The following is a 19,984-nucleotide window of genomic DNA, read 5'->3' as shown; positions in this document are numbered from 1 at the left end:
GAAAAGTTTGGGAACCCAAAGTTGAGTATAATCATATTTACCTACTTGTGGGTACAACTAAAGGCTCAAGCGCAATGACGGCGGAAGCGGAACGGCAACGGCAGCGGAAAAGCCCGATCTGAGTAAGCCTACTTGTCGGATTGAAATCTAGTTAGATCCAAATCGACTTCGGTTAGGCATCTTGATGTCATTAGTGACAACTGTCAAACTTTCCGTTTCCGTTCCGCTTCCGCCCACATTGCGTTTGGGCCTTTAAGGGGCTGTTCATTAACTACGTAGACGATTTTTTATGATTCTTGACCCCCCCCCCCTCCGTAGACATATTTTTTCTAAATCTGTCATATGTCTAGAAAGACTCTACGGTGCCAATTATCATAAAAAAAAATCAATTCAAATATTTTTGTCTCGTTCATTTTGCTGCGCTAAGTACAAAGCAATCCTCGACCAAAGCACGTTTCTGCTGTTCATCTTCAACGACGGGATCTTGTATGGCCACAGCGTGCAGGGACAAATATAACTCACGGTGGTCAGGCTGCAATCACTATCACTGGAAGTTGGTTCGTTCGTGTTAACTTTTTTCGTATGGTTGATTGTTGTTTCCGATTCGACGGACCTTTGTCGCTTGTTCATCACTGCTCTATTGTTTATGTGTAGATCTGCATCAGCTGCCGGTTTAGGAAGAGAAGGCCACTGCTTATCTTTAGCTGCGTCCGCACGCTTGCTATTGCCGTTGGTCTTCGTGTTGTAGTTGATGTTACCACAAAGGAAATGACAGACGGAGCGGCTCGAAAACTTTGGTGACTAACCTGCTATTTCAATTTTTCAGTGTACCACATGGCAACACCACTACTACTGGATTGTACCACATGGCAACACTACTACTGGATTGTACGAGCATTTTCACCAAATCAGTGCCAACATTTCAAAGGGGCGTAATTGCTTTTGTAAACAATGGCTTTAGTCGTCGATTTCTCGCGAATGAAAGCACACTCATGAAAATGAATGACACCAGCACGCAGAGGAATGTTTCCTGTATTAGCTAGCATTTGTAATTTGAAGGGGTGGGTTTTCATTTGCGAGAAATCTACGTCTAAAGCCATTGTTTACAAAAGCAATTACGCCCCTTTGAAATGTTGGCACTGAAATGTTTTAGAATGTTTTGGTTTTATCTCTTTCACTCTACTCAAAACTGAAATGCATAAAAACATGACAAAATGATACACTCTTTGCACACTGTCAAAGAACCATTGTACACAAAATCAACTTTGTTCAAATCAAAACAAAAAAAACGAACCCATCTGGTGGATGATGGCACAAGCTTCCAAGAAAATTCTATTACAGTGAACCACATTATTTTAATGGATTTCTTCGCCAGTTAGTCGTCTGTCACTTCGTTTGTGATGTTACTGTTGCTGTGATTTTTATCGATGCTGGAGTTATTTTAGTAGCTGCTGCTACCGCTGTAGCCAATTCGGAGCAACGTTGTTTCGGGTGAGATTTTCGGTCACAGTTACGGCTAGTTTTGACTTGGTTTTTGCATGACACCAAAGTCACTTCGTCGTCCACAGTAATGTAAGAGGGAACTCCATTAATGAAGCCTGGAAAGTGGCTTTTCCAAACTTCATTTCTGATTGCAATCATCTCACCATACTCGCGCATATGGTCAACGATAACCACATTATCCATATCCGACGGGAGATCGTGAATCTGTACGTCAACAGCACATGGGTAATGGAAACTTTTTCCCCTCACTTTCAACACAATGCTTCAAATGATGGGCTGAAGCAATGCTGTCGGCCGCCTCCTTGTCTCGCAACAATCAATACGAAACTAACGATTTTAAATTGGCTCACTACTTGACTAGCCTATTGGTCCCAAGCAAACGATTAACGTACCCCATTTTAGTCGAAATTCTAGTACTACACAATGTTTGTTTTGATTCGCTATGAAAGTTTGACAGATAAAATGAGGGGTTAGTGGATTTTCCCATGTTTCGAGGGGTGAATCGATTAGCTTGGGACCGAAGAGAGTACCAGAGCTGAGCCAAAAAGTTGAGCACGTTTCATCGGGACCTTCTAGTCTTAGAGCCTGAAGTTGCTCCTGAAATCTCATGTTGGTAGACGCTGATGCCCTGTTTACTTTATGCTAGTGAGCTTTTTTTTGCTAGCAGCTAGCTCATTAGCGCTACTAAAATAGCATAAGTGTAAACATCCCATTACCTCATAGAGCTACCTCTATGTAAAGTCCCTAATAAAAAGCTCCTTCAGCGAGCGAATGAAGACTGAAATGAAATGAAATGAAACACAGTACGCAGTTCTGCCGGTATAATGGAATAGATTTAGAAAGTGCAGTTTATACTGATTGTATTTAATTAGCCACTGTTCAATACATGCTGCTTGCTCGGCATATATTGGCACAGACAAATCATCAGCAAAATTGTCACATTCTAAGCCCAAACAACATTAAAAATAGGCTAGATAACTCCAATTACCGTATAAAACTTCATGGAAAAGTACAATTGAACCAAACAGATCCAATCTTGATCGGAAAAGTCAATAAGTTTCTCTGATGGAACCGCCATTCCATTCATTTCCTGTCACAATGTGGCACAATGTGGTCCACTTCATCGCCTTGCTGTGCTTGGCGACAACAGCCAGCGCAAAGATGGAAGCGCAATTGGAACGATTCGAGCAGGTTTCCGGATTTCACCTGGTCAACGCCACCGGGATCCGGGTGCGTAAATTCAATCGCACTTCGTGGATTATGACCGGCGAAGGAGACTTGTTCCGAGACTTTGGAAATGAGTACTCATTCACCATGACGGCGGCTTACAGCCGGCTTGGCAACAATCAGTTCAACGAGTATCCGCTGAAGATTCCCAAGAACCAGGTGTGTGATGTGGTTAATGGAGCGTACAAGGAGTATCAGGACTATTTCTTGAACTGGACCAACATGCCACGGGTGGGCGATGAACGGTTTTGTCCATTTCCGAAGGGCCACTACTGGGTCAAGGATTATGCTCCCGAGGGAGGCTGGATACCACCGGTAGTTCCGACCGGTTACTGGCGATTGACGGCTGACTTGTTGGATTCTGATGATAATGTAGCAGTAAGGTACGTTGCCCACTTGTACATCAAGAACAGTATCATATCGTAGGGTTCCGTTGAGAAGGTTGGAAGTTTCGAATAAAGCAAAGTTATTAGCGGGAAGGATCACGAGTTTCCTTTATTATATTTAGCAATACTGCAATAGCGTGCGGTTGCAGAATCTACTACTAACCGGAAGAGAATCAATTCCCGAGCAGCCCGGATAGGCTCAAACAACCCTTAACATATGTCAGATAACTCCTGACATTGTCAAATTAAGATCCAATCTGGACATAAAATAAATAACAGGATGGAACCGCAATTCATTTCCTATCACAATGTGCCGCAAGCTGGTCCAGTTAATCGCATTGCTGACTTTCGCGTCAACTTTGACCGCAAAGATGGAAGTACAATTGGAACGATTCGAGCAAGAGTTGGGATTTGAGCTGCTCAATGCGACCGGGATCCGGGTTCGTAAATTCAATCGCACCTCGTGGATTTTGGCCGGCGAAGCGGACTTATTCATAGATTTAGGGAATGAGTACTCATTCACCGCAACGGTAGCTTACAGTCGTCTCGGCAACAATCAATTCAACCAGTATCCACTGAAGATTCCCAAGAACAAGATGTGTGATGTGGTCAATGGACCGTACAAAGAGTATCAAAATTATTTCGTAAACTGGACCAATCTGCCACGGGTGGAGGACAAGCGGATTTGTCCGTTTCCGAAGGGCCACTACTGGGTCAAGGACTTCGCTCCCGAAGGCGACTGGATACCGCCGGTAGTTCCCGTCGGTTACTGGCGGTTGACGTCCGACGTGTTGGATTCTGATGGTAATGTAGTGGTGAGGTACGTTGCCTATATGCGCGTTCAGAACAGTATGCTCTTGGCGTAGGATTTGGTTGTGTATTTTTTGACATGTTCGATAAAGCGTTATGATCGATATTAATAATATAAATGCTGAGGATCGCAGTAGGCTTCGCTGCGAAAATGACATGTTTTTGTTTTGCTGCGTCGTTTTTGCTTTTGCTTTCATTTTCGGTTTTAATAAATTTTAATTAAAAGCATTGAAGTGGTGTTAAAAAGTGCATTAAGTGATAGTTATCCTAATTCCTCCCTTTCCTTTGCTTCAGGTGCCGTTTGTTCCAACTAACGCGTTACAACCATAGAGGTAACTTTAAGGCCAGAAGGTTCCGAAGAATTGTGCTCAAATTTTTGGCTCAGCTCTGGTACTCTCTTCGGTCCCAAGCTAATCGATGCATCCCTCGAAGCATAGGAAAATCCACGAACCCCTCATTTTATCTGTCAAAAATTCATATCAAATCAAAACAAACATAGTGTAGTACAATAATTTTGACTAGAATGGGGTACGTTAATCGATTTGCTTGGGACCAATAGGCTAATCAAGTAGTGATCCAATTTTAAATCGTTAGTTTCCAACCGGTGCTTGGAATATATTAATAAGCTACGGAGACAGTTTTTGGAATTCTTTACCCTCTCCCCCAGCATAGACGATAGTCCATATTTTTTAAAATTTGTATGGACCGTGGGCAGTTCCTAAGTTCCCCTACTGTCTACGTAGCTTATGAACAGCCCTTAATACCCCAAAAGTTAACCACATTGCTTGATTTATCCAGGAAATAAATAAAAAAGTTAAGATTTATCAGTATCTAAATTTTTGATCCTGAATAATTTCCCTACACACAAAGAAAAATCATTGCTAAAATTAAAAAAATCATTGATAGAATTAAAAGTTCGCATTGGTTCTTTTTGGTAGAAAGCGGTTGACTTTCAAAACAAAAGTCAGCCAACTGTTAAATCAAAAATTGTTCGCTCTATACTTTTAAAAGTTAAAACTTTCAAAATAAATTGTGATACTGTCAAATTAAAAGCACGGCAGTGATGGAATTAAAATCAGGTTCATTTCAATTCAAGACGAAGTTTTGGTTTGAAAATGTGATACGATAAGTAACATTTTGAAATGAAAAACACACATTTTCACCGTAATAACATCTTTATTCATTTTAAATTCTAAATAATATTTAATTTAAGGTTTTTAGATATTAGAAAAAAAGATCAAAATACATTTATTATCCAATTCCTTTACAAATAATTAAGCGTTATGCAATAAGATTCACGGAGAGACACATATTCACATCCCGTCAAGTGAAGGTCGATACGAGGAACACAAAATCTGGACACTGGCAAGGCAAGCTTGATATTGTTTTCCATTTCGCAATCTGTAAATCCTATGCCGCAGCTTCATAAAGTACCAACAGGTGACGGGTTTTACGGGCAGCTGGTTCTCGTCCTTCTCCCGATCAAAGTTTAATTTACCTTTTTCGTTATTATTCAGTAGGGCTTGATCCTTCTTCAAAAGGAATTTGATAAGGTCTATACCGAAAACTGTGTCGACTTCGTCCTGGTAGATTCCAAAGCCTGATAAAAAATAATCTAAAAATCCAATAACAATAACAATGAAAATAGTGTACTTACCATTTGGAATGTCAATTTCACGTGGGTCTTTACATAGCAGCAAATAATGTCGGAATATCCAACTAAGAAAACTTCAGTGTCTGGTATCCCACAGAAGAATCCTGACTCTTGTTGTAACTTCAGAGCTGGATTTCATGTTCACAGCGGCCAGACTAGCAGAAAAGGCGGCATATCAGATGTCAGTGCAGCCAGTAAAAACATCGCTGAGGGGTACTTTTGACAGTTTTACAACTTTTGTTTTAAAAATATGTACTTTTAAAACCACGAATCAAAAGTAAAAGAAAAACTTTCAATTAAAAAAACTAACTTTTATTTTGAATATTTTTGCTGTTGAATCTACAAATTTTAGGAAACTTTTAATTTGAAAATGCACTATTTTTATAAATACAATTTTCGTTGTTTGTGTGTAGGAATATTATTTGAAATATTTCCGTGTGTGTTAAGATCGTTTGATGGCTCCTTTCTTAATCATTGTGAACCAATACTAATCGAATAAAGCTCGATTCAAAGTAAATCTGGACGCACGGTTTAATAAAGCACCGCGCCCCTGGTGGTTGGAACAAAAGACGTTTGACAGGCATTTGTTGATGTTTCATTGACGAAGAAATTGGTGAAAAGTTTTTCTCGATTAATCGACGCATCCCGAAATTACGGTTCATGGAACTTGAGAAAAGAAAATTAATTGTGCACAAACATCTAGAGAACCCTTTTTGGCCTGCCTCAAAAATAGCAAAAGTGTTAAAATCCCCAAAGTCAACGGTGAGTCTTGTAATCAAACGTTACAAGGATACTCTGAGTGTGGATAGAGCACAGCGCATCTATCATAAAAGCAGCAAATTGTACAAAAAGTGATTAATTAATGGAGAAAGGCCACATGCGTGGAGTTTGTCTGAAAGGACTTCAACCGATACTGAATCAAAAGCCCCCTTAATATTCAAGAGCACAGAAGCCATTTGCTCTTTTTTAGCAAAAGCCAACTGAATTTCAGTGGAAAGCAACGCGAGACAGTCGTTCGTTCCCTTGCCCCTACGGAAACCAAATTGAGTATCTGAGAGTAGGTGGTTCGTCTCAGCCCATTTGTCCAAGCGAAAAAGGATCATTTTCTCCAACAATTTTCGAATGCACGATAACATCGCGATGGGACGATACGAGTTATGATCTGAAGCCGGTTTTCCAGGCTTTTTAATGGCTACCCAACAAACAATTTGTGCTGATTAAAGACTGAATAAGCAATTTTTTAGCTGAAGAAGCATATTTTTGCATTAATAAGCTCTTATTCTGCTTCCAATGTTTGTTGGGTATCACCCTTACTCGTCTCCAATCGTCGGGAACAATATTGAGCTCTAGGAACTGACAAAACAAGTTCAACATGCGCCTCTTAGCGACGTCTGGGAGGTTCTTCAACAAGTTGAACTTGATTCTATCAGCCCCCGGAGCCGAATTGCCACACGAAAGGAGCGCGAGTGAGAGCTCCAGCATTGAAAAAGGCTGGCTGATCTCGTCTACCGAATTCGTCGTTTCGCGAGGAATCATCCGTGCCGGCACGGAATCAGGACATACTTTTCGTGCGAACTTAAGAATCCAACGATCTGAGTACTCCTCGCTCTCGTTGTTCGAAGACCGGCTGCGCATCCTTCGCGCCGCGTTCCAAAGCGTATTCATCGACGTTTCGCGCGATAATCCGTCCACGAATTGCCGCCAGTATCCGCGTTTCTTGGCTTTGATGAGGCTCTTGAGTTCGCGTTCAAGAGCCGAGTACGCTTCGAAATACACGGGTGTTCCACGTTTCCGGAAAAGCTTAAACGCGTCGGACTTTTTACGATAAACCTCTGTGCATTGGTGGTCCCACCAAGGGGAAGGAGGTTTCCTACGCAAAGACGTTCCAGGAACCGGCCGAGTTTGAGCTCGAAGCGCGCTGTCCAAGATCAGATTGGAGACCCGAATAGAAATTGTAATGTAGGAAACATCAGCAGACATCTTCAATACATTAAATTTTAATGTGTATTGCTGTACCCTTAATGTATTCAGACTTCAGTGTGACATCCAAGTACATAAAAATACATTAGCCTCAAACGTTACATCAGAATCAAACGTCTTGACGATGTAAAATTTGACATCAGAATACATCCAATGACAACAGAACCTAACGTTACATTAGAATCAAAGTTCATCACGATGTAAATTGATGTCCTTCGGTCCCTCGCCTCATGCAAAGTTTGTTTTGTCCTGAGTCAGCACTACACGGCGAATGAGAACACCCAAATTTGAGTTTAGTTCACTCATAAATCGCAAAAAGTACAGGAACTCATTTTTGAGTTAATTTCCCTCTGTTTTTCCAGGTTTTCCAGGTTTTTCCAGTAAAAATTTTCCGAATATAAGAAAAGTAAAGATTGGATTCTGTGGATTTTCGTCAATCCTAATTTTCCGGAAGATTTTTGAAGTTTTCCACCGGAAAACATGAGGCAAATCTCGAGGCAAATGTACTCATCGCTGCGTTCCTGCATTTTTTGCGATTTTGAGTACACTGTATTCAAATTTGGGTTGATCACATTGGCCGTGTACAGTTTTTTTTCGCGGTGTCCGTCGCGAGTTTTGGTGGCGATTCGGTGTCCGACGTTGCGGCAAATCCTTTGGTTTGTTTTTTTTTCCGTCGATCTTGTTTTCCGTGCTGAGCACCAATGCTACCGACGTGCCAGGAAGGCAGCTCCCACACCTGGACCCCCGCCAGTTTCGGAGATTGCGAGTCCCGCGATCGCCCTTGGAAAAGGAAGGCTGTTTTTCAGGTAAGTAAATGTAAATTAATGTACTGTAATTATGTTTTTTTTTAGGAAAGTGCACCAGTCTGAAGCCGGATCCCGGTAGGGAGTCCGAAGCTGGTTCCCGGCGGGGAATTTGAAGCCGGATCTCTTTGCAGGTTAGTGAATGTGTTTATTGTTTTTTTTATTTGATTGACGAATAAATAAATAAATAGGGGGAGGAGGGGCATAGTGAACAGGTGGGGCATAGTGAGCATCCCGCAGTTTGGCTTTGGATCTCCAGCTACATGAAACAAATCAACTGGTAGTAGCACAAACGAAGTGACAGACGGAGCGGCTCGAAAACTTTGGTGACTAACCTTCTATTGCAATTTTCAGTGTACCACATGGCAACACCACTACTACTGGATTGTACCACATGGCAACACTACTATTGGATTGAACTAGCATTTTCACCAAATGTACTAGAATATTTTGGTTCTATCTCTTTCAATCTACTCAAAACTGAAATGCATAAAAAAATGACAAAATGATACGCACTCTTTGCACACTGTCAAAGAATCATTGTACACAAAATCAACTTTGTTCAAATCAAAACAAAAAAACTAACCCATCTGGTGGATGATGGCACAAGCTTCCAAGAAAATTCTATTACAGTGAACCACATTATTTTAATGGATTTCTTCGCCAGTAAGTCGTCTGTCACTTCATTTGTGGTAGTAGGTTCAATATTATTATGATATTGATCCTACCACCAACCATTTTTTTCCGAACAGCCGGAAGTTCAAGCTGGATGCTCACTATGCCCAACCTGTTCACTATGCCCCTCTTACCCCTACTAAAAGCTAAAATAAAGTGGAAGATGACGGGTTCCGTAGGCGGATTCCGATGACGGGTTACATCGACAGATCCCGATGGGGAAACCGAATACGGATCCCGATGGGGAAACCGAATACGGATCCCGATGGGCAAACCGAATACGGATCCCGATGGGGAAACCGAATACGCATCCCAATAGGGATTCCGTAGACGGATCCCGATGGGGAAACCGAATACGGATCCCGATGGGGAAACCGAATACGGATCCCGATGGGGATTCCGTAGACGGATCCCGATGGGGATTTCGTAGACGGATTCCAATGGGGAAACCGAATACGAATCCCGATGGGGAAAACGAATACGGATCCCGATGGGGAATCCGAATACGGATCCCGATGGGGAAACCGAGTACGGGTCCCAATGGGGAAACCGAATACGCATCCCAATGGGGATTCCGTAGACGGATCCCGATGGGGAAACCGAATACGGATCCCGATGGGGAAACCGAATACGGATTCCGATAACTCAAATCTTCTAAATATTAATTTCTTTAAATTAAATCAAGAATTTTATTATTCTCTTCCGCAATCGTGGGGATGGGAGTGATAGGGCTGCAGATAGCAGTGGTGGGAGACTTGGTGACTAATCCGATGAAACTGTTACTTCTTGAAGCTAATCTTTTTCGTATTTCTTTCATTCTCTTTTCGCACTTTGCATATGACACCATCTATGTACATTGATATCTACATATCTACATTGATCCTACATTGATTCAATGATGTGTGGAGAGCTTATTCCGAATGATCAGTGGACCAGCCTCATCCCAGATGACCATGGCAATGCAAGAAAATTAGTTTTCATTGAAGGAAGTATCACAACACAGGTAACTGCTATTAAATATTTTTGCAGACAATGACAGATGGTGAACATGACGATCCAGTTATGCTGTTATATAGTACTATACCACAGACAAACAGACGTAACACTTTGAAAATTTTTTTCTAGAAAACATAGTATCTCAAAACATAGGGCCTCAGTAGCGACATCTTTCAGGCTTCTCGCGGAAAACAAGCTTGCTCGCTAACTCGCAAACAATATTGCATAAAAGTTCTATAGAATGCATTGAAACGTCAAAGTGATCCGATGCCAGCGCTGCGGCGAGTAGTTCGCGGAACTGATAATATTCTAATCAACCGTTTAATGCGTGAACGAAGATACACAATGAAGAGTTACGTCTGTTTGTCTGTGACTATACGTACATTTAAAATTAACCATCAATCGCAGAAACTATACGAATTATCGCGTATCTCTGTTGTTCATTACATACCAAGTGAAAACCTAATCATATATTGTCGTGGAATGTTGGCAAACGTATAAGATACTTACTTTACTTTTGCTGGTCGGACGTCCCTCAAGATTTGACCTGTATAACAAAGTTGCGCCAACTAACTCGGTCCCTGACTGCTTGTCTCCAATTTCTCGAGCATCTCACACTTCCTACATCTTGCTCCACTTGGTCTAACCACATAGCACGCTGTGCTTTTCTGCGTCTTGTACCGGCCGGATTTGAGGAAAACACCATTTTTGCGGGATTGTTGTCCGGCATTCCTAAGCACGCGTCGTTCGAAAACTCCCAGTGTTCCTCGAGCATTGTACATTGTCATATTTTTCATGCATAATAATTTTGTTTATTATATATTTGCAGTTCGTCAATTAGGTAGAAGACTGGTAGCCCAAAACATTCCGCATTTGTGGATCATCCCGATCCACGTCCAAAGTGTCATGCATTATTGACAAATTGGCACAGCGGGTCGATTTAAAGGGAGATCTGGAGGCGCAGCGATCTTATTGTCATGATTGTCTGGTAGTTCACTCAAAAATGCTATAACAATTGCCAAGCTCGCTGTAATGTCACCAAGTGCCTCGTCACCCATGAATAGGCGCCTATGTCAGTGGTCTAATAACTCTTAGCGCGCTAATGGCATAGTTCCCCTGCCGCATAGAGAGTTGCCGCAATGATATTTGGTTAGCTAAGGTCAGTTATCTGACTGGTGGGAAACGGGAGCTTCAGCATTGACTATTATGTACGCATTTTTATGATGTTATCTAACAACAATGGTGTGTAGTGTTTACACGATCATGTTTCTAATTCTAATGTGTTGTAAATATAATTGAAAGCATTTGAAAAGTAAGATTCTAGTGTTTTGTATATCTAAAAACATTAGTAAACATCTACATTTGAAAACATTCAAACAACGTTTACTTTAAACGTTTTGTACATCTGAAAACATCAGAGAACAACAAACACGAAGTACAATTGAAAACATCCGAACAACGTTTAGTTCTAACGTTGTGTACATCCGAAAACATCCAAAAAACGTTTGGTTCTAGCATCGGGAAACATCTACGTTAGAAAACATCAGAATACATGTACATATAAAAACATCCGAACAACGTTTAGTTCTAACGTTTTTTACATCTGAAAACATCCTTAAAACGTTTGGTTCTAATGTCAATAGATTGAAATTTTTGACGTCAGACCGACATTAGGATGGCAAAATTTTGTTCCAAAATTTCTGATGTATACACCATGTTACGTTGCTTAAATACAACTAAATCATAATGTTTTCTAATGTTTGACATCAGGCATACATTTGATTTCGATGCTGATGTAGACATCAAAATCAAACGTTGGGCTAATGTAAATTTCTATTCGGGTTTGCTCAAACTCCTTACCCTCATCGAATACACAAATGAACCAACACGTGTAAGGAAACTGAGATCCGTTTCATCGGGTTTCTGAGACATCATTGCCAGCTTTCGTCGCATCAGCATCACTTCGGACCCAGACCCGAAATAACTCTGAAGTCGATGCAACGCGTTTGAAAAAGGTTTCTTGTCTGGATCTGGTGACTCGGCGTCTGACTTCGTGTTCCTAAATATCTCGAGCAGACGGGCACCAGCCTTCACTTTGAACACCGTAAACTTTGTCATTTCGTCCTCTATGCCGGCTAGCTTAAGGGAATCACTCAGCAAGTCCTTCCACTGGTCATATGTATGACGGTAAATTCCGTCATCGTCCGTTGCTTTACATTTCGGGACATTAATGGACGCAACAGAGAGCTGATTCATCGATGATAAGAACTTCGACTCTTCGAAGCTGGAACCCGTTACACGTCTCGTACTGCTCAATCCATTGTCAACATCGAATTCAATCTCGGGCTGTTCCTCCGGTTCCGTCTGTCTGACGCCATCTTGCTGTGAAGCTTGAAGCTCTTTGTTCACTTGAAGACTACGTTCCAGTGCTTTTTCCAGAGCATTCGCCAGCTCTCTGGCCATCTCTTTGGCTTTTTTTTTCTGATCACGCGGCGTTCGAACCGATTTGTCTAAAATTGAGAAAAAAAAACAACGGTCTTAATATGCAATTCTTGATTTCTTTCAAGCATGCAGGAACCCACTCTCCCTGCATTAATTTTTATTTTTTTTATTTTAAATATTTATCATTCTAATACTTAAGAACAGTAACCCACACGTCCTGCTTCATAGTTATTATTATCACTTTCTTATGATTTTTGAAATAGTAGCCAACCCGCTCTGATCCATTTTGAATTCATTCAATCATGCAGTAGCCCACGCGCTCTGCTTCATTTTCTTTCTTCAGAGTAGTAGCCCACTCGCTCTTCTCCATTTCATGTTAACAATGCAGGAACCCACTCGTCCTGCATGCATTGTAATTTTGGTTGTTGTTTCAAAGCTCTTAATATTTTTTTTTAATTTTTACTCGCGTTTTTTAGGAAAAATACTCACCTACCGACGACGCCATGTCGTATTTCACCTTCAAATCAGCAGCAGTTGTGCACACGACTGTCTTCCACAACAATAGTTTACAGACTGAATTTTTTTCTCTCCTCATCCCTCTTCACTCTTCTGGTCTGATTTAGCGTTTTTCATTTGCGTTTTTCCGTCATCGTCAGAACGATTGATCGCAACGCCATTTCCTTATGCGTTTTGTGAAGTGTGTCCTGGATAGCCTCTACACTGTAATAAATTACTTAAATATTCCTTCTCGACCAATTATTATTTCTTTATTTCTTACTGTTAAACTGACATTTATTTCATTCACAAACACTCTTATTATTAATTTAATTATAACCATGGTGTATGCAAATTGTTTACTACATTTCTTATTGCCTTCACTTATTCAAGTATTAGTTCCTACACTTTTACGTCGATTTTTCCTTTTGATTGTACTACTTTTGCATTACTTTCACTTCCACTAATTCACTTTCACTCTTTACTTTCACTATTACTTTGAACTATAACAGATACGTATTTCGTTCACTACTTGCAAACTTCTTCAGTCTATCCAGACTATTCAGAACGTATCCAGCAAAAAAGTACCGAACAATATTTAAAATATTTGGTGTGCGCACTTACTCCCTACTACAAAGAAGCTGAAATTATTACAGAATAATTTATTTTAAAACAACTCATGAGAATTGAGGTTGAATTTAACTTATAAATATTTCAACCTGAAATATCAAAGCTGCGTGATTTCTATAATACATGAAATTAGCAGAACTGTTTTCAACCCAAGTAACAATTTTAGTTTTTATGAGGGTTCTGTAGACCATGATTTAAACTTGAAGAATGCTGTAAAACCGCGATAAAACCTGCAATGTTACTTGGGAACATTGCCCGGTAAGGGTGATTTTTAAAATGAATGAAATATTTTCCCAAAAACAAAAGATAAATGAAAGTCTATGTTCAAAATATTTTAAAATCATTACAGACTAATCTCTAATACTTTTGAAACCACTTATGAGTATGGAGGTTCAATCGGACAAAACAATATTTCATTGTGAAATGGCAGAGCAGGGTGATTTCTCAATTTGGGAATTCCCGGGACTTGAACCATTTCACAGAATTTGGCGTAATTAGAAAAGATTGTCAGTTGGATTTTTCGATCATCTTTACCATATTCGAGATAATTTGGTTTAAATACTAGTTTTCCAATGAACCATCAAAAATAGCGAACACGTGACCTCAAATCTTAAAGGACCACCTACATTAGATCCGTTTGTGTTGCGTTGATGTAAATTTGACATTAAGACAATAGATTTATAGCGAATTCGTTTATTATTCACTTGCAACCTGGATGGGGTATCAATAAAGCTGGGTTTAGATAGGGCAAGTCAATTGATCAAGTCAGTTGAATTCAACTGACTTGAACGCGAATTGAACGTGTAAACCATACCATTCAACTGACTTGATCAACTCACTTGAATTGAAAAAAGTTAAACCAGGCTCAACTTTTCAAGCCAATTGAATTCAACTGAGTTGATCATTTGACTTGCTTAGTCTAAACCCAGCTTAATGGGTCTGCTTGTTTTCTGGCAAACGTCAGTTTGCTTCAGGGCAAGTCAATTGATCAACTCAGTTGAATTCAATTGACTTGAAAAGTTGAGCCTGGTTCAATTTTTTTTCAAATCAAGTGAGTTGATCAAGTCAGTTGAATGGCATGGTTCAATTCGCGTTCAAGTCAGTTGAATTCAACTGACTTGATCAATTGACTTGCCCTGTCTAAACCCAGCTTAAGTGTAAACACCCCATTCCCCACTAAAAGCCCCTTCAGCGAGCGAATGAAGACTGAAATGAAATGAAGCGAAACATCGCGCAGTACGCAGTTCTCCTGGTATTGTGGAATAGATTAAGAAAGTGCAGTTGTTACTGATTGTATTTAATTAGCCACTGTTCAATACATGCTGCTTGCTCGGCATATATTGGCACAGACAAATCATCAGCAACATTGTCACATTCTATGCCCAAACAACATTAAAAATAGGCTAGATAACTCCAATTACCGTATAAAACTTCATGGAAAAGTACAATTGAACCAAACAGATCCAATCTTGATCGGAAAAGTCAATAAGTTTCTCTGATGGAACCGCCATTCCATTCATTTCCTGTCACAATGTGGCACAATGTGGTCCACTTCATCGCCTTGCTGTGCTTGGTGACAACAGCCAGCGCAAAGATGGAAGCGCAATTGGAACGATTCGAGCAGGTTTCCGGATTTCACCTGGTCAACGCCACCGGGATCCGGGTGCGTAAATTCAATCGCACTTCGTGGATTATGACCGGCGAAGGAGACTTGTTCCGAGACTTTGGAAATGAGTACTCATTCACCATGACGGCGGCTTACAGCCGGCTTGGCAACAATCAGTTCAACGAGTATCCGCTGAAGATTCCCAAGAACCAGGTGTGTGATGTGGTTAATGGAGCGTACAAGGAGTATCAGGACTATTTCTTGAACTGGACCAACCTGCCACGGGTGGGCAATGAACGGCTTTGTCCTTATCCGAAGGGCCACTACTGGGTCAAGGATTTTGCTCCCGACGGTGGCTGGATACCGCCGGTAGTTCCGACCGGTTACTGGCGGTTGACGGCTGACTTGTTAGACTTGGATGATAATGTTGCAATAAGGTACTTTGCCTACTTGTACATCAAGAACAGTTTCATATATTAGGGTTCCGTTGAGGTTGGAAGTTTCGAATAAAGCAAAGTTATTAGCGGAAAGGACCACGAGTTTCCTTTATTATATTTAGCAATACTGCAATAGCGTGCAGTCGCAGAATCTACTACTAACTGGAAGAGAATCAATTCCTGAGCAACCCGGATAGGCTCAAACAACCCTTAACATATGTCAGGTAACTCCTGACATTGTCAAATTAAGATCCAATCTGGACATGTAAAATAAATAACAGGATGGAACCGCCATTCATTTCCTATCACAATGTGCCGCAAGCTGGTCCAGATAATCTCATTGCTGAGTTTCGCGTCAACTTTGACCGCAAAGATGGAAGTCCAATTGGAACGATTCGAGCAAGAGTTGGGATTTGAGCTGCTCAATGCGACCGGGATCCGGGTTCGTAAATTCAATCGCACCTCGTGGATTTTGGCCGGCGAAGCGGACTTATTCATAGATTTAGGGAATGAGTACTCATTCACCGCAACGGTAGCTTACAGTCGTCTCGGCAACAATCAATTCAACCAGTATCCACTGAAGATTCCCAAGAACAAGATGTGTGATGTGGTCAATGGACCGTACAAAGAGTATCAAAATTATTTCGTAAACTGGACCAATCTGCCACGGGTGGAGGACAAGCGGATTTGTCCGTTTCCGAAGGGCCACTACTGGGTCAAGGATTTCGCTCCCGAAGGCGACTGGATACCGCCGGTAGTTCCCGTCGGTTACTGGCGGTTGACGTCCGACGTGTTGGATTCTGATGGTAATGTAGCGGTGAGGTACGTTGCCTATATGCGCGTCCAGAACAGTATGCTCTTGTCGTAGGATTTGGTTGGGTGATTTTGACATGTTCGATAAGGCGTTATGATCGATATTAATAATATAAATGCAGAGGATCGCAGTAGGCTTCGCTGCGAAAATGACTTGTTTTTGTTTTGCTGCGTCGTTTTTGCTTTCATTTTCGGTTTTAAAAAGTTTTAATTAAATGCATTGAAGTGGTGTTAAAAAGTGCATTAAGTGATAGTTATCAAATTCCTCCCTTTCCGTTGCATCAGGTGTCGTTTGTTCCAACTAACGCGTTACAACCATAGAGGTAAGTTTAAGGCCAGAAGGTTCCGAAGAATTGTGCTCAACTTTTTGGCTCAGCTCTGGTACTCTCTTCGGTCCCAAGCTAATCGATGCATCCCTCGAAGCATAGGAAAATCCACGAACCCCTCATTTTATCTGTCAAAAATTCATATCAAATCAAAACAAACATAGTGTAGTACAATAATTTTGACTAGAATGGGGTACGTTAATCGATTTGCTTGGGACCAATAGGCTAATCAAGTAGTGATCCAATTTTAAATCGTTAGTTTCCAACCGGTGCTTGGAATATATTAATAAGCTACGGAGACAGTTTTTGGAATTCTTTACCCTCTCCCCCAGCATAGACGATAGTCCATATTTTTTTAAATTTGTATGGACCGTGGGCAGTTCCTAAGTTCCCCTACTGTCTACGTAGCTTATGAACAGCCCTTAATACCCCAAAAGTTAACCACATTGCTTGATTTATCCAGGAAATAAATAAAAAAGTTAAGATTTATCAGTATCTAAATTTTTGATCCTGAATAATGTCCCTAGGAATATTATTTGAAAATTTTCCGTGTGTGTTAAGATCGTTTGATGGCTCCTTTCTTAATCATTGTGAACCAATACTAATCGAATAAAGCTCGATTCAAAGTAAATCTGGACGCATGGTTTAATAAACCACCGCGCCCCTGGTGGTTGGAACAAAAGACGTTTGACAGGCATTTGTTGATGTTTCATTGACGAAGAAATTTGTGAAAAGTTTTTCTCGATTAATCGACGCATCCCGAAATTACGGATCATGGAACTTGAGAAAAGAAAATTAATTGTGCACAAACATCTAGAGAACCCTTCGTGGTCTGCCTCAAAAATAGCAAAAGTGTTAAAATTCCCAAAGTCAACGGTGAGTCTTGTAATCCAACGTTACAAGGATACTCTGAGTGTGGATAGAGCACAGCGCATCTATCATAAAAGTGGCACTAGGGACAAAGAGCTGAGGAGAAAGGTGTTGAGGTACGTGAAAAGCAACCCAGGTGTCTCCATACGTGATTTGTCAAAGAAATACGATTCCAACTTTCCTTTCAACAGTAGGATATAAGTCTTTTTGTGCCAGTAAACATCCGAATCACTCCCTGAAACAAAATTTAGAGTCCAAAAAGCGAGCACGAGTACTCTACGAACGAGTTTTGACGAAATTTGATTGCTGTATTTTAATGGATGACGAAACATCCGGAGTGATTTGAGATTTGGGCGTAATTGCTTTTGAAAACAAACACGTCAATTACTGATTTCTCTTGAATAAAAGCTCAATCTCACAAACAAACTATACCAAATGATAGAAGAATCATTCCTCTACCTCATAGTGTTATTACTTTTCGAGATTGAGCTTTTATTCGCGAGAAATCGGTGATTGACGTGTTTGTTTACAAATGCAATTACGCCCAAATCTCAAATCCTTCCGGACATATGTCAAAATGGATTATAAACAAATCCCCGGACGAAAATTTTACCTGCCAACTGGTCGTGGGGATGTCCCTTACAGGTATAAATTTGTTTTTGCTGATAAATTTGCTCGGAAACTAATGGGGGGAGGTTGCTCATCGATTCTTCCGGTCCGCCTCCTAGCATTGTGCTATAAGGTACCAGGTGGTAACCAGGGTAGTTGATCGATAGCTCGATGACGTCATTTCGTTATTGTTTGCAATTGGAAATTCTCATAGCATGCGTTGACGATGAGATGTTGTCGAGTTGTTGATTAGCTCACCGATTACCTGTCGATCTGCTAAATTTGGAAAGACGTCTGCATTGAATTGTCTCATATAATAATATTCCGAAGTCTCCCCTGGGTGGTGCCAGAAGATGAGCGCAATAGACTCATCAAGTTGCCATAAGGCACGGAATGAGACTATTGCATGGCTGGGTAGTCAAAGTCCTCCATTCGTTAGTTATTTCAGGTGGATTAGAATAGGTTTAGGTTTAGGGATTCTGCAGCTACTGCTACGAAAGCCGCTGCCCTCGCTGCTAAGACATCCGGGAATGATAGGGTCTTTCTCCTCAACGAGGGGAACAGAGCCCTCCGCACTGCAGCCAACCTTGACTTCTCCTCGGTGGCCAGGGTCCACTGGCATGGAGAGAAAAGTTGGCGATCTAACGTTATCAAAATAGATAAGCGGATTAAGAGAGGATTCCAAGCCGGAGATAACTCTGTAGCGTTGAGGCGTTTTGTTGCAGAACTTCTTGGGTCGGTCTATCCGGGGCACGTTCATCGCTTTACGGACGGATCGCGATCACGGGCTGGAGTGGGACTCGGAGTGGCAGGACCAAACTCCGCAACAAGTCAAAGTCTACCGGAGGAGTGTTCCGTCTTTTCCGCAGAAGCCGCTGCTATTCTTGATGCAGCCATCACTCCTGCAGATCAACCGATCCTTTTGCTACCGGACTCACACAGCGTCATCCAGGCGCTGGAAGCCGTAGCCCCGAGCCACCCCTGGATACAAGCCATTACACGATATGCCCCACCCTCAACCGTTTTTACGTGGATTCCCGGGCACTGCGGTGTTCCTGGAAATGAGGCTGCGGACAGGCTGGCGGGATCCGGTCCATCTGGTCCCCGCTTCACCAAGAACGTACCACTCCTAGACGTCAAGCGTTGGATCGCGAATATTATCATGGAAGCCTGGTTTCAGTCGCGGACCACTTTCCTGAGAAAGATCAAAGAAACCGTACGACCCTGGCTAGACAGCCACAAGTACAAGGACCAACGGATCATTTCAAGACTCCGGACCGGCCATGCGAGGATTTCCCACAATTTTGGTGGGACACCTTTCCACAAGGTTTGTCCAATCTGCAGCATCCCTGCCTCGGTGGAACACGTGCTGTGTGTCTGCCCAGAGTTTCAGAGGCTACGCGAACAACACCGACTCCCAGAGAACATCAGGGAGCTACTTGGCAACGACCCCTCGACGCTGGCTGCGCTGATTGCTTTCTTGAAGGACGCTCACCTGTACAACCAAATCTAGCACTCTCGTCGTTGGCTGCGCTGTCCGTGTTCTTCCACCTTCCTATTTTCCTGCCGTCGGGGTATCTCTGCCGGACTGGGGCACTGTCGCTTACGGTGGAGCTCTACCATAGAGGTAACTCTAAGACCACTGGGTCCCGAAGAAAATCATTATTATTTTTGGCTCACTCAGTACCAGAACAACGGTCCCAAGCAGTCCCAAGCTATTTC

The 19,984-nt window shown here is 41.6% G+C and overlaps 3 protein-coding genes across 3 annotated transcripts; all 3 read left to right on the top strand.

Moving 5' to 3' along the window:
• The first annotated feature begins 3,487 nt into the window (after positions 1–3,487).
• LOC135698233 (uncharacterized) lies at positions 3,488–3,982 on the top strand. Its single transcript, XM_065218126.1, has one exon. It carries the CDS (start codon positions 3,488–3,490, stop codon positions 3,980–3,982), a length of 495 nt encoding a protein of 164 aa, XP_065074198.1.
• An 11,150-nt stretch (positions 3,983–15,132) lies between these two features.
• On the top strand, positions 15,133–15,687 carry LOC135698232 (uncharacterized). Its single transcript, XM_065218125.1, has one exon. It carries the CDS (start codon positions 15,133–15,135, stop codon positions 15,685–15,687), a length of 555 nt encoding a protein of 184 aa, XP_065074197.1.
• A 330-nt stretch (positions 15,688–16,017) lies between these two features.
• LOC135698231 (uncharacterized) lies at positions 16,018–16,512 on the top strand. Its single transcript, XM_065218124.1, has one exon. The coding sequence runs from the start codon at positions 16,018–16,020 to the stop codon at positions 16,510–16,512; it is 495 nt and encodes a 164-aa protein (XP_065074196.1).
• The last annotated feature ends 3,472 nt before the right edge of the window (positions 16,513–19,984 follow it).

Source organism: Ochlerotatus camptorhynchus, unplaced genomic scaffold (assembly GCF_037179485.1).
Source record: "Ochlerotatus camptorhynchus isolate MF236.1 unplaced genomic scaffold, CSIRO-AGI_Acam_v1.1 ptg000084l, whole genome shotgun sequence".
In the NCBI taxonomy this organism is placed as follows: domain Eukaryota; kingdom Metazoa; phylum Arthropoda; class Insecta; order Diptera; family Culicidae; genus Ochlerotatus; species Ochlerotatus camptorhynchus.
Note: the sequence above shows the minus strand (reverse complement) of the source record. Positions and strands in the feature narration are given on the sequence as shown.

Coding starts and splice junctions, on each gene's coding strand:
- LOC135698232 (XM_065218125.1), top strand. CDS start 15,133: ATGTGGCACAATGTGGTCCACTTCATCGCCTTGCTGTGCTTGGTGACA.
- LOC135698231 (XM_065218124.1), top strand. CDS start 16,018: ATGGAAGTCCAATTGGAACGATTCGAGCAAGAGTTGGGATTTGAGCTG.
- LOC135698233 (XM_065218126.1), top strand. CDS start 3,488: ATGGAAGTACAATTGGAACGATTCGAGCAAGAGTTGGGATTTGAGCTG.